This window comes from Danio rerio, chromosome 20, assembly GCF_049306965.1.
Source record: "Danio rerio strain Tuebingen ecotype United States chromosome 20, GRCz12tu, whole genome shotgun sequence".
NCBI classification, from domain to species: domain Eukaryota; kingdom Metazoa; phylum Chordata; class Actinopteri; order Cypriniformes; family Danionidae; genus Danio; species Danio rerio.
Genome location: NC_133195.1, coordinates 35,936,295 through 35,951,343, shown reverse-complemented (window position 1 = coordinate 35,951,343; position 15,049 = coordinate 35,936,295). Strand labels below are relative to the sequence as shown.

Below are 15,049 nucleotides of genomic sequence, written 5' to 3'. Positions count from 1 at the left end.
TAAAAGTCATAGTTAATGATATAGTGGTAATTTATCCTGTGGTTTAAATTCCTTTGCTTGCCATATCTGGTGATAACTGGGGAATCTTTTGACAATTAGTTGTAGAAAAAGTAACGAGATAATGTATGTTCAAAAAAGGGGTTTATATCAGAGTCCAAAAACAAACAAACAAAACAGATCAATATTTAGATAAATAAACAAATATAAGTTGGACTGGAAAACAAACAAAACGGCAAAGTCCAAAACTGCACTCACAGTCAGCCAGTCCAACCAGTCACCTTCCTATTTATAGATCTTTTGAAGTGCAGGGGACACAAACTCTCAAAAAAAAAAGAAAGAAAATTCAAAAATAAATAAATACATACATACATAAATATATACATAAAAAGACAAACAAATAAATAGATAAATAATAATAAAAGTAGCTTCTTCAAATAGTTTGTTAGTAGTGAGCGTTATACATAAAAATCAAGTGTGACCAAATATTTTCATCTTTATCTGTTCTTCATTAGATAATATTACATTTTAAACTGTCATAAACTCTAGTCATGTTGCAATGTTCCCCCTAGGTGTTAAGATACTCTATGTTCTATTTACAGGTCATTTATTCGTAATAATTAATTTCCATTATTTTGTTAAATAATAAAATAAAAAATACCCTGCAATCATTAAATTATCCCCATATTTGTTTCAAACAACTGTTAAATTAATTTTAAAACAATAAAATACTCTAAAGCCTGTGCGGATTTACACAAACCGACAGAGTCAGAATGTGTCAGGTTGTACCTCATTCTCCAAAAGCCTGTTGTGTTTGGAGCTACATGAACTGTTTCTTTCCACCTGCTGTAATGTGTTTTGAGTGAACAGAAGATGCTGTCCTTTGCTGTTGTTGTGCATCATGATTTGATCTTGTGTTTTAGTCCAGCGAGGATCGATACGTGAGGAACTGCTTTCAGTGGATGGTGCCGTTTCTACACCGCTGTGAGGGGCAGCGGGTGGGCTCTGCTTCCAGTCTGCTCAGAGAATACCTGGTGACCCTCGCAAAAGACGATCTCACACTCCCTCTTAAACTCTTCCAGCACTCAAAGCCAGACGTAAGTCAAACTACACACATTTACATCAACATGACTGTTGATGTGGTTTATAATTTTTATGGTAATTGTCATATATTAAATAATGATAAAAACTTGTGGGGGTAAAAAAAAAAAACTAGAGTAAAATCTGCATTGCAACTTGCCAGTAAGTGTAGACAGTAAGAACATAATATGGTTTTACACAGCTGTATCAAATCTCTAAGTCTTTAATTATAACAAGGTGTCCACTGGTTCTTAAAATATATTACAAGTTGATAAATCCATTTAGTGAGATTTAGGTAAAAAAAAATATATATTAAAAAATCTTAAATGCTATTAAATGCTATAAAGAATGACATTTTGTATTATTTTTGATTATGCACTGTAAAGTTGCATGCTAAAGTTTGCCTGAATTTAATTGGCAAATATTGAGTTTTTGTAGTTTTTGAATCAATGATTTGACATCACGCTGCTTTGTTTACTGAAGTAACCAAGGCAACACCATTATTCCTGCTGTTCTATAGGCTCCACCTGTTGGAAGAGAGCATTAGCATTTAATCAGTATATTAATGATGCTTTAGTTTGGGTGCAGCAGGTATGTTTTATGTAGGTTAATTTCACAAAAACAAATTGTTTTTACATTATAATTAAAAGTTATTTCATAGATTTAAATTACTATCTGCCCACACTAATGTTGACTTATGTTGAATCTTTGTATGGATCATGATGAAAGTTCAATTGTTGCCTCACCATGTGATAGAGGTGATGAAAAAATAATGACATACATATACACTACTGGTCAAGTTTGGGGTGATTTTATGATTATTAAATGATTTTTAAATGTTTTAAAATAAGCTTCTCCTGCTCAACAAGGCTGCATTTATTTAATCAAAAATACAGTACAAATTTTAAAATTGTGAAAAGTTATTGCACTATAAAATAACTGTTCAAAAGTAGTTTATAATTTAATTAAATTATTTATTCCAGTGTTATAAAGTTGAACTTTCAGCTTCAATAATCCCATACACTCTTGCGTTCACACCCACTAATACACTACGGCCAATTTAGCTTATTTTAATCACCTTTACTGCATGTCTTTGGACTGTGGGGAAAATCGGAGCACCTGGAAGAAAACCACGCGAACACAGAGATAACATGCAAACTCCACACAGAAATGCCAACTGACCGAGCTAGGGCTTGAACCAGCGACTGTCTTGCTGTGAGGCGATCATGCTACTCATTGCGCCACCGTGACACGTTATTTATTATTATCATTTATTATTATTATTGTTATTGTTATTATTATTATTATTATTTCAATAATTGTTGTAATAATTTACATTTATTTAAAATTTTAATAAATATTTAATTAATATTTTTTTATATTTAAGAAATGCCGCCTTGAACAGAATAATTTTAATAAAAAAAAGAAAAACTGACTCTAAACTTTTTACAGGTAGTGTGTGTGTATGTATGTATATATATATATATATATATATATATATATATATATATATATATATATATATATATATATATATATATATATATATATATTTATATATATATATATATATATATATATATATATATATATATATATATATTTTATATATATATATATATATATATATATATATATATAAATATATATATATATATATATATATATATATATATATATATATATATATATATATATATATATATTTATATATATATATATATATATATATATATATATATATATATATATATTTATATATATATATATATATATATATATATATATATATATATATATATATATATATATATATATATATATATATATATTTATTTATTTTTTTTTCTGATTTCTGAAATTCAAAAATATGGAATCGTCCACTTTGCTTGTACAAAAACAGCACAGTTAATAATGTAATATCTTATATTCCTAGATAAATGTGAATTTATTGATGAGTGTGTTGAGATTATATTAAATGTGAATCTAAAACTTCATTATTTAATATAAAGGTCAGTGTTTGCTAAAGCTCCACTTAAAGATTTTATATGTATTTCTGTCTGTTATGAACCTTTCATAGGAGAGAATAATGCCCGTTCTTCATTCCCACTCCCCTGAATTGTATTGCATTAATAAGGAACTATCTTTAATTGTGCTTTCTTGCAATCAATGTTTAATAAATATACTTTAAGTTAAAATGTTGCCAATATTACTGATTAAAACCTAAAGTGACAATGAAGTCCTTAAATGTATCGAAAGAGTCTAAAAAAGGTCTTAAAAGGAAAGTTGCTCTGGACAATAACTTCTGCTATTTGACTAAACATAAATGTGTTGCACTTTTACTTCTGATTCCTGTATGTACCCTGTATAAATACATTTCTGTCTTTAGAACTAACTTTCTGTCCTTAGAAGACATTTTGCACTTTTATTTAATTAGTGATTGATTGATGAGCTCAAAAGAAGCTTTCAGAAATTTGCATCCAATCAATATCAGCCCCTCAAAAAAACTTATCATACAAGTGCACGCACAGCAATGATATGATTTACTATTGAAATTCAGTAGCGTGTCACTGCTAATATAGTTGCTTCTTCATGATAAATTGTTTGTGCTTTTCCTCATTTATAAGTCGCTTTGGATGAAAGTGGCCGCTGAATGAATAAACGCTAGTAATTTAACAGCAGAGATTCACTCATATAAGAGGGATAGCGGGAAATGGCTTGTAGGAAGAGCCATTTCAATTCTGAGTCCAAAGCCACAAAAGACCTTCAGACACACACGTACACGCTGTCTCACACCGCCATGATAAAAATTTATGGCCTGCTTACACATCTGAGGCATCAGTTTTCCTCACAGGAAATTAATAAAAGTGGTTGGAGAGAAGTCAGGCGAGTGAGAATTGTACATGTGTGTTTATGTTTCGTCTTGTGTTTGTGTGCGTCCATAAATCAGCCTTGCACATTCAATGTTGTGTGAAATGAAATCCAATCCAATTGACGCTAAGATGATTCTTAGTGTGTGTGTGTTGTTGTCTGTGAGGAGACTGGATGAAATTTCTTTGTGTTAACACCATATGAAGGTCATTTCTATAACGGTATGTTCTGGTATATAGGCTTACATGTTGTTAGTTGCATCAGAATCGCTGCATATAGCATTTTGAAAATCTCAACAGCATTAAAATATGTGAAATATTAGGTTTAGATGATATTTTCTATTTTAAGATCCACTCAAATGTATTCATTTATTTTTCAATATCAGTTTTGTTAATCATAAGGTGATTAGATTAGATTCAACTTTATTGTCATTACACATATACAAGTACAAGGCAATGAAATGCAATTTAGGTCTAACCAGCAGTGCAATAGCAGCAAGTGCAGGACTCAGGTATAAGTTATAAAGTGCAGTTATAGAAATACTATGGTGATATTTACAGATGGATGTACTATGAACATTATATGCAGGTTGTATTAGCTATGAACAGAGATTTACAATAAATTAACATATATACAGGTTTCTATTAATATTCAGAAGTGTGCAGATAAATAAACATAATTACAAATGAATATGTGCAGTGGATGTGTACATAATTACAAATGTCCATGTTCAGTGGGTATGTACAGTTCAAATAAGTGAATCAGTGCAATGAATATGTGATTTTTTTTTTTTTTTTAAATGTGCAAATGTTAAATAGTGCAGTGATTTTTAGGAGTATAAGTTAGAAGAGAGTGGGGGGTGTATTAGGGTGGCAAAAGAGTCAGTGAGGGGTAGAGTTCAAAAGGGAGACAACTCTGGGGAAAAAGCTGTTCCTCAGGCTGCTGTTTTTTGTCTGGGGGAGCATGAAGCACCTGCCGGAATGTTCAGCTACTCAGCTCACATGAAAACGACTGTCATATTTCCTAGTTCCTCTAAAAGACCTGCCCTCCAGAGGCTCTGATTGGTTAGCTAACATAATGTGCTGTGATTCGCTGATCATGGACCAGCAAAAGCGTCATGCCCCTGCAAGCCCACACTTTTCTACTGTCTAAATACTGTCAGTCAAAGTAGCAGTTAGCCGTATCAGTTTGAGCCTGAATCAGATAGAAAATGACACAGAGGACACAGCTGAAGATTACGCCTGCTTTCTGACAAGTGTCTTTCACACATATTCTGAATAAACATGTGTAAGTAATATAAAATGTTCACATATATTTTATGAGTTTGTTATTTGAGATTAAGAACGCATGGAAAGCGGCTGCATTGAGAGACACTGCAGCGCTGGTGATGATTGTAGGTGTTTACAGCAGTTTGACGGATAAATATTTTTTATCCATATAAATATGAATTTAGCATATAAATATGAATTCTCGTTGTTTACGTTCTTGTTAACATGTTTGCTACAACATACCGTTAATGCTAGAAACTTTGCATGTAATAGATTTAACAAAAAAATAATAATAATAATAAAAAATAAAAAATGACTTGCAGATTGTGACTCACAATCCACAGCTTTGACTATTACGGTTGGAGCTGCTCCTCCTTTGAGACATTTTTAGCCGAATGCAGCACTGAACTGGGAGACATTCTGAAAGCTCTCCTTTGTCAAATGCCATCTATATATTTTTTTATAATTCTCTGTAACATAATTAAAATTAAATTGTAAGCACTTCTCTCTCTGTGTTGTGTCCTTTAGAAGCGCAAATACAGAAACAGAAGCTCTGTGAAAATAGTCCCCAAACTTCATTGAGTATAGGCTTTGCTAAGCTAACTCTGTAAAAGGCAAGGTCTCCCTTTGCATTGAACTTTGAGAGTATTACATTCATAGATGTTGTTTATGTTCACAGCTACATTACACATCAACTAAAGTTTAAAATATGATATCTTAGTGGACCACCCATTTAAATTGGGCACATGCTGTTTGGAAATAGGAAAAAATTACTTGAAACAATTCGTTCTCCTTCCTAGTTACAGTAAAGGATGCTGAAAATCTGACAAATTCGGGAAAAAATACAGCACATTACAAAAAAAAACAAAAAACACTTGGCTATCTCTCACAATTATTTACTGACTTTATCGTTATGAAAGTAACTTATTACCAAGAAAATAACAATTATGTTACTTAAAGAAGCAAATGTAAATGCATGAATAAATACAATTCCATATAATAAAGATTGTAAATGAATGAAAATAGATACTAAATAGAATTATAATGCTACTGTTGTATTTTGATAAAATGACATCTATCAAATGTAATAATTTGTTGTAAAGGTATCTTTACTTTAAATATTATACTGTATACTATTGATACTAAGTATCATTACTATAGTGGTACAATAAAACATAATAGATAGTTTAGAACCAGAAGAAAGATCCTGAGTATCTTAAAAATAATTATAAATAATTTTAAGCCAGACAGTTACTGTCTTTTGGCTTTGCTTGACGATATACAGTAAAGTCATGTAATCCAAAATTCAGATTTATGAGGTCTAGGAATTCAAATCAGAATAATTTTATTTTTATATTTTAGGATATTACCAATTAGGCTTGGGCGGTATCCAAATTTTGATACCGTCAAACCGCCTCCATTTTTTACCTCGGTATCCGGTATTACCGGCGTAATTAAAAAAAATTATGACGTAAGGCTCAGACAGCGTCACCAAACTGTTGGCTTGAGCCTAAACCATTCAGAAACTGAATACATTCTATGCGACCTTAGGCTCGCGGTCAGAGAGAGAGAGAGAGAGCGCAAAGCGACGCACAGCACCTCTCTCTCTCTCTCTTTTACACATACACACACACACACACAAACACACATCTCTCCCGCGATTTATTCAGAAATTTACACCGTAAGAAATCTGGCCGGCTCCCGCGGAACAGCAGCGGGAATGCAGAGAGCTGTAATCGGGCAATATAAATTATACCCGATAGGTCCCACCTCCGACAGGTACATTTTGATTGACAGCTTTATACAGCCCAAACCCGTTCACAGCCTACATTAAAATGTGCTCATGCACACAGCTCTAATGCATTTTTTTCAAGAATGAGTCATTTATATGTTTTAACATCATTTATTCGTAACAAACGTAGACTATAGGCCACTTGAAAGTTGGAACAAAGAAATAAAATAAGTCCTACAGCTGTAACATCGTAACATCTCAGCACTCTATAGGTCTAGGTACATGCACTCAGCCTTTAAATTAGCCTACACACTAATGAAAAGTAATCTTGCTTAACAAATCAAATTAAAATAAACTCTAAATAGTGACGGGTATTTTGGCAATAACGAAATTAAGATAAAGGCTGTGCAAGTTGTTTCTCCACTTCTCTTCACAATCTGGCATTAAGGCGGCGGTGAAGCTGAATAATAAAAGAATAATGTCACCATTAGTCTGTATACTCTGTCTACATTATGATTATATGGTTTAATTAATATTTATTTATAATTTAAAAACCCTTTACGCACCAAGATTAGGCTACGTGTGTTTGTGGAGGAACATTATTAAATCCACTGCCTTTAGCGCAGTCTCTCACTCATGGTGCGTCCAGCAGCTGAACACCCTTTCCTGCGGCTACAGGTCGAGATGCAGAGTTCTGATCTGGCTGATTTTGCAAGTTTTGGGTAGGATTGTTTGTTCATCTTCTACCAGTCAGGAACATCCATTTAATTTTCCATGACAGCAGTTTCACTTTAGCGAATGGCCTCATCTTTTTACCTGTCAGCTTGCGGTTTAGGGCTCTACCGTAATACGCAGTGTATGAGCGACCGCGAAATACCTGCGGCTGGAATAACCGCTCCTTATGAGCTAGTGACTGGCTTGACCGCCGTCAAAATTCGCTTTTTTTACTACTTCTTCGTTATTTGTTTCACCTTTGCAGGGATGGATTTTAATGCAGGGATTTGGATTTTTTCGGGTCTCGCCGGGTTCGGCCAAAGATCTTTAGCTCTAATGCAGACCTCTCGTTCATATTAACCACGTCTCCCTTCTGTTCAGTCGAAACTGCCAAACTGCAGGACACTTTGAAGTGCGACTCATCACGTCACCTCTTCCCCTCCCTCTCCCCCTTCTCTCCCTCCCTCTCCCCCTTCCTTTCCCTCTCTCCTCCACACTGTCCCGTGATGACAACCAAACATACGTTTTTGTAGGCATTAAATAAAGGATATTTAATATTTTATGATGGTATAACGGTATTGAAACTGACACCGTTGCTATTTTTAGATCCCGCGGTATACCATAATACCGTAATACCGCCCAAGCCTATTACCAATGCATTTCAGCTTCTGGTCAATCAAGTGCTCTGTAGTGTCTGGCCCCCTAAAAGACACAACTAAAATTGATCACTTGTTCACATAATTCTGAGTGTTTATCTGTTGAATTACTATTCCATCGAGTTGAAGGAAGTCTGGTTTTGAACTGCAGCAGTGTGAACACACACAACTTGTTATATACTGATGTTAATACGGATATCTAAGTCATATGTGTAAGTCAGCACAGACCTCAAAACATATAGCACCCTTTTGAATATTCCCCTTGGTGCTTTAATTTTAAAGTGTAGAAATGGTTTGACGGATTCAGAATTGGTATTACCATTATTGGTATTATAGACATGAGTCAGATGTGCTTTAGACTTTCAGAGCTGTAATATAAACAAAACCCTATAGATTTTCTTTAAAGGGGGAGGGGCTACTTGATATGTCACACCCTGTCCGTGTTTCATTTCAAATTAAGTTACACTTCAGTGGAGTTTTATCAATAATTCTGATGACATTATGTGCTTGTTGTACCTGCAGTGTCATCCAAAAATCATTGGCGACTCGGATCAGCTTATGACTGTGGCTTTGAAATGTATCTACAGCTGTGAGAGAGATGACCAGCTCGCTCTATGCTATGATGTACTCGAATGTCTGCCACAGAGAGGATACGGGTGAGCAAACAACCATCACACAACTGGGAGCAACTTTTATTGATTCAACTTTCACTCAGAATTCTTGTGGTGACAATATACACTCTCATTCTGAAGTCTGCCATCTGTAAGATTGAGGATTTTTATATATACAAACATATACTAACTTGTCACAAGTATTGGGTCTTGAATCCTTTTTGAGAACACCTAACTAGATGCAAACAGTTGAGATAAACATTTTTTAATAGGATAAAATACCCATATATCAATACCCAGTTTAGGGCTGAACAATATGTCATTTGAGCATCGATATACTGTAGCAATATGTGTATCCACAATAGTTACATCACAGTATTTGATTATTTCTTAAATATTAAAGCATAAAGATATAATTAAATATTATTGTGTAAAATTATTTATTCATTTATAACCATGTTATTTTACATTTGATTGTTTAATTTCAGTAATTTCAGTACTGTTAGACTCCACAGAAAACCATAGAGCACTATTTGTTTAACCTTTATTTTTGCTCTGTCATTTTTATATATGCTTGTAATATATTATATTTTAAACAGATGGACTGCATAGAAAAAGACTTGATCACCCCAGTCGATTTAATTAATGAAATCTTTCCTAATAGAGCTATTCAAATTCTCTGGTGATATTATATTCTTAACGCATTAGTTATTGCAGAAAAGTGAAATATTGCAATGTCAGCTTTTTCCAATATTGTGCAGCCCTAACCAATATGTTATATCACCCTTAGATCAAAAGATACCAATAATAAAAATGACAAAACACAAAAACTAAAAGTCTAATTTATTTATTGAAAAAAAAAAAGAAGTAAAAGCTAATTTGAAATATTGGAAAATACAGCAGCTACTCCAAAATACTAAAATAAAAGATTTGTATTGCTACACAGAACGTATAGTTTTATTCAGTAATGATGCATTAAATTAATCACGTTATATATAAATTATTTACTTAATTTTCTGGATATTATCCTGAAGTCTATTTTTGTATATTAATGATAAATAAATACATAAATATAATGAAATCAAAGAAATAAACAATCTTTGCCACTGCAGAAATAAATTTGTATTTTTAAGCACTATGTAGTTATGCACTTTCACATTCAGCAGCATAGTATATGTTCACAAATGGAACACATATTTTTTTTACTAAGCGGAAATTCAAATCGTTTCCCAGATGACATTTGATAGTTGCCAAATTAGTAAAATAACTGACCAAACTACCAAATAATACCTGCTTTGAGTATAACTGTATTCACCATCGGGATGCGGTATTATTAATCTCTAGAAGAATTTTGCTTTCACAATCTAAAATAAATAAAGTAATCCAATATGAGTGCCCAATAGCTCCACCCCTTCCGCTATGTGAGCAAAGCAGTGGCCGTTGAGTCAAAAACTGCGTCCGAAATCGCCTACTACTCAGTAGATACTACATTTAAATTTAAATGTACTACTTGACCATTAGAAAAGTACATTCTATACAGTATGAATGTGAGCAGTAAGAATGGGATTTGAACGTACTACATCTGCCATTTTGTCATGATCACTTGACCTACCCTCCTGAGCATCACTTCACTCCCATTTATGAATTCACATGGGGCATCATGGGATAACGCAGCGTGCATGGGGCATCATGGGATAGCGCAGCGTGCATGGGAGGCGCACTTCAGAATCTTGCCATAAGCAGTAGGTCATTTGGGTACTTCCCGCATACTGATTTATGAATTCGGACACGCTACTTGGCTCGCATACTGATTTTAGCTTACTACAGAGTATGGAAGTATGCGGTTTAGAACACAGACAAAGACTCTAGAATACACAAGATGTGTCACTCCTATGGTTTTGAATGTGGAATATGGTGAATAAAGGCCCACCTACTAGTACAGGAGCCAATCATCAATCGTTATTGACTAACAATTCTCCGGGGAAGAAACTCGAACCAGATGTGTGCTTTCACGACAGTTTGGGGGTTAACAAACACACTGAAATCTTAGCAAATACTTGCTTCACAAACATAAGACATACATCCACATAAAGCTTCAAATCTTCACCTTTAAATAAACCAAGTGCATTTGAAAACAAAAGATTTTTGGTTTTGTAATCTGTATGAAACTAATGCGAGGTACGGTCCGTCCTGTCAAACGCACATCACATGACAGCAACTACTCAGAGACACAAATATGTTAACCAGAGTATGATAATGTGTAACACTGCCATAAATTAGGTTAGTGTCGTGATCTCTTGCTTTTCGAGTGTGCTTGTGCATTAGCTCGGGCAACCTGAAAATATGCTGATTTTGTTTAATTAATTCGTTTACAAATTAAACTTTTGAGATGTTGTTGTTTAGGTTAATTGGTGATTCTAAATCTGTATCGTAATCATAAGACATGCGTATATTTTGTAAACACAAAACTCAAAAACATAGCTTGTTTACATCTCCAAGTTTCTTGTACTAATTGATTAGTTTAAATGTTATTATGCTGTATTTAAAGATATCTTTTATAGCGGTTACAAGGCAGGCCTTCAAAACCAGCTCACAGCTTCAACACTTGTTCTAGCCCTGCTGTCACACAAACCCCGTCAAGCGCACACACACAATTAGCACATGTATGCACAGTTGTCAGTAAGCCCCTGATTAGCTCATTATTAGCACAGCGTGTGTCTTTCTGCCTTCAAAGTGTGAACCCTCAGAACCTCTCTGCGTTCCTTATTATATTCCTGCTCTCCTCAGACATCCTGGAGACTGAGAGGCCTGTCGCTCGGCCACACAGTTTGATATTAAATATAAATTTCAGTGCTCTTCCAAATGCAGTCGAAGCGTTAGTCCATGTGCACCATCTAGCACCTAATTCCCTCGCAGGGCAAAAAAATAACACATTACCACCGAAAATGTGGTACGCAAAATTTGGCGTCAGATATATCCTGAGGGTTCGTCATTGTTATGCTGAAATAATTTTAATACATTTCTCATTTTCACTTTCACTCGATCTGTTGTTGGAAAATCTCACTGCACCTTTGCAAGACCCAAATGTGTTTTTTTTTTTACACCCCCGTTGTAATCCAGGGATCAGTGCTTTAGGGCTTTTCCAGAGCTCTTTCTGTTACCGCTTGCTGCAACTTGAGAGAAGAGAGAGTGCATTTGTGAAGAGTCTTCAGATATGGGATTGAAAGATGAAGTGGATTATTGAGAATGAAGCAAAAATACAAAAATCTTTTTAGCATGATGTCTGATCTTTGAGAAATATAGGAATTATGCAATCGTATCAGGTTTGCTTTAGACCTAATAAGTCAGCAAGAAGTTGTGCTTTTTTTTTTGTTGGAATTCAGACATCATCTCCATGGCAACCAGACTCTCAAGCAGAATTGCACATGATTTCAGCTCAAGTTCAGATAAAGGGCACAGCTGAAAAACACAAACCTAAAAACTGACAGTATTGGTTTCATTTCATCGGCAGTTCGCTGGCTGTTTAAAGGTCTGCAATGATTTTGCTATGTATTCGCAACTTAAATATGGGTTATCCTGCTTTTCTGGTTTTGGTTTTTATATGTTCTAAGGATATATGTGTCAGCATCAGTGCCATCAATAGTAAAGTTGGGCATATACGCTGTGAATTCTGGTGGTTGATGGATCATATGTCTGCATAGACGTCACAAGTGAGTTTATGTAAAAATCAGTCGTACACATTGATATAGACATGAATTTATGACCTGTTGAATTTAGAAGCAACAGCATACAATTATATGCCAAAACAAATCTGCACCAGAAAACTTGCACCACCTGACAAAAGTCTTGTCATCGATCCCAGCTGTAAGAGCAATAAATAATAACTTGACTTCCTGTTGATCGTTTGGAAAAGTGTCAGAAGGTAGATTTTTCTGATGAATCATGCGTCCCAATCATGACAAACATTGCAGAAGACCTATTGTAACCCGCATGAACAGGATAGCCCTCCCTCTCAATTTTCAGCCTCCACATTAAAGTTTTGAAAGCAAGGACGGTCAAGATGCTCCGGGATTGGCCAGGCCAGTCACCAGAGATGAACATTTTTTAGATGGAGGAGGCAATGAAGATGAGTCCAAAGAATCTTGATGACCTCTGGGAGTCCTGCAAGAACACTTTCTTTGCTATTCTAGATTCTTTATTAAGAAGTTATGAGTCATTGCAGAGATGTATGGATGCAGTCTTCATGGAAGTCAAACACAAGTTTAACTATTTCTCCACTGCACCATGACTTTACATTCCGTACTGTACATTATTTTTGTTAAGTGGCAAGATATTTGTCTAAGCAAAGTCAGACCTTACTGTCCTAATAAAATGATTTAAAATTAAGGCATGATCATATTTTATTTTGGTAAAATAACCTAGAGGCCTTTGCCTTTCAAATAAGCCACTTCTGATACCAAATGTTTGACTACACACACCTCACAATTGTTTAAAGTAAAAAAAAAAAAAAAAAAAAGAACTTGATGTAACCAGACCAGTGTCTTTTACGATTAAGGTTTATAAATTGAACTTTTTATGATTAATAGTAACATCTAGAATACACTGATCATTTTCAATGATTGTCATTCCATAAGACAGCATTACTGCATAACATCGACCAGCAGCTGCTAACTGAACAATTTTAACCACGGTTATTGACATTTTATTGTGTGTTGACCTGGTCTTCAGATTAGATACAAAGCAGCCATTGTGTATTCATTGAAACATCTATTGCCAATGAGCTTATAACAAAGAACAAATAGAAAAGCTTATAATCATGCCCATGCGCTGACCCGGCGACTCCGTCAGATAATAGAAGGTCAAAATCTTGAGAGAGCCTTTCGATTTATGCAGTCTGTAAGTGTTGAGACGGCTGATCTTTGATCTTGTTTACCTCTCTCTCTTTCTCAGACCAGAGACTGACACTACAAAAGCCTTGCATGACCAGGTGGACACTCTGGAAAAGCACTTGAGGTAAGAGGACTCAAAATGAGCCAAGTCAAATTTAATTGCTTTCATAGTGCACGTCATGTCAGAGCAGGTTCACAGAAAGTCATTTTGTTGCTGTAGGTCTATTTTCATCCTTCATTGTGGTTTATGTAATGATTGGTATAAATAGATCGTTTTCCTAACTTAAATTTAACTGTTGCATTTATTTTGTGTGGCAGATATACACTCACTCGGCCACTTTATTAGGTACGCCTGCCCAACTGCTCGCAAGTTTGCCAATTACATGGCAACAACTCAATGCATTTAGACATGATCAAGACGATCTGCTACTGCTCAAACCGTGAATCAAAATGTGGAGGAAAGGTAATTTAAGTGACTTTGAATGTGGCATGGTTGTTGGTGCCAGACAGACTGGTCTGAGTTTTTCAGAAACTGCTGATCTATTGGAATTTTCACACACAACCATCTCTAGGGTTTACAGAGAATGCTTCAAAAAAGAGAAAATATCCAGTGAGGGGCAGTTCTGTGGGCACAAATTCCTTGTTGATGTCAGAGGAGAATGGCCAGACTGGTTTTTAGCTGATAGAAAGACAACAGTAACTCAAATAATCACTCGTTACGACTGAGGTATGCAGAAGAACTACATTCTAAATTCCCAGCACATCGAATCTTGAGGTGGATGGGCTACAGCAGGAGAAGACCACACCGGGTGTCACTCCTGTCAGCTAAGAACAGGAAACTGAGGGTAAAATTTGCACAGGCTCACTAAAATTGGACAATAGAAGATTGGAAAAACATGACAATGAGATCATTGTACTTACATGGCCTCCACAGTCTCCAGAACTCAATCCAATAGAGCACCATTGGGATGTAGTGGAACGGGAGATTCGCATCATGGATGTGCAGCCGACAAATCTGCAGCAACTGCGTGATGCTATCATGTCAATATGAACCACAATCTCTGAAGAATATGTCTAGTATCTTGTTGGGTGTATGCCATGAAGAATTAAGGCAGTTCTGAAGGCAAAAGGGAGTCTAAACCAGTACTAATAAGGTGTACCTAATAAAGTGGCCAGTGAGTATGTCTTGCCACAGCATACAGTAATTGCTTAAGCATGAGTTATTGATGCT

At 34.9% G+C, this 15,049-nt stretch overlaps 1 protein-coding gene across 8 annotated transcripts in view; it reads left to right on the top strand.

Annotated features, from left to right (window-relative positions):
* nbas (NBAS subunit of NRZ tethering complex) overlaps positions 1-15,049 on the top strand; it is a 378,367-nt gene that overhangs the window by 89,582 nt on the left and 273,736 nt on the right. For all 8 annotated transcript variants that reach the window (XR_012395546.1, XR_012395545.1, XR_012395547.1 and 5 more), the window contains exons 25-27: positions 921-1,094; positions 8,841-8,974; positions 13,880-13,942. Coding sequence is in view for 4 of the 8 variants with exons in the window: in XM_073932555.1 (XP_073788656.1) it covers positions 921-1,094; positions 8,841-8,974; positions 13,880-13,942 (371 nt within the window). In the remaining 4 variants the exon portion in view is untranslated. The remainder of the gene's footprint in view (positions 1-920; positions 1,095-8,840; positions 8,975-13,879; positions 13,943-15,049) is intronic.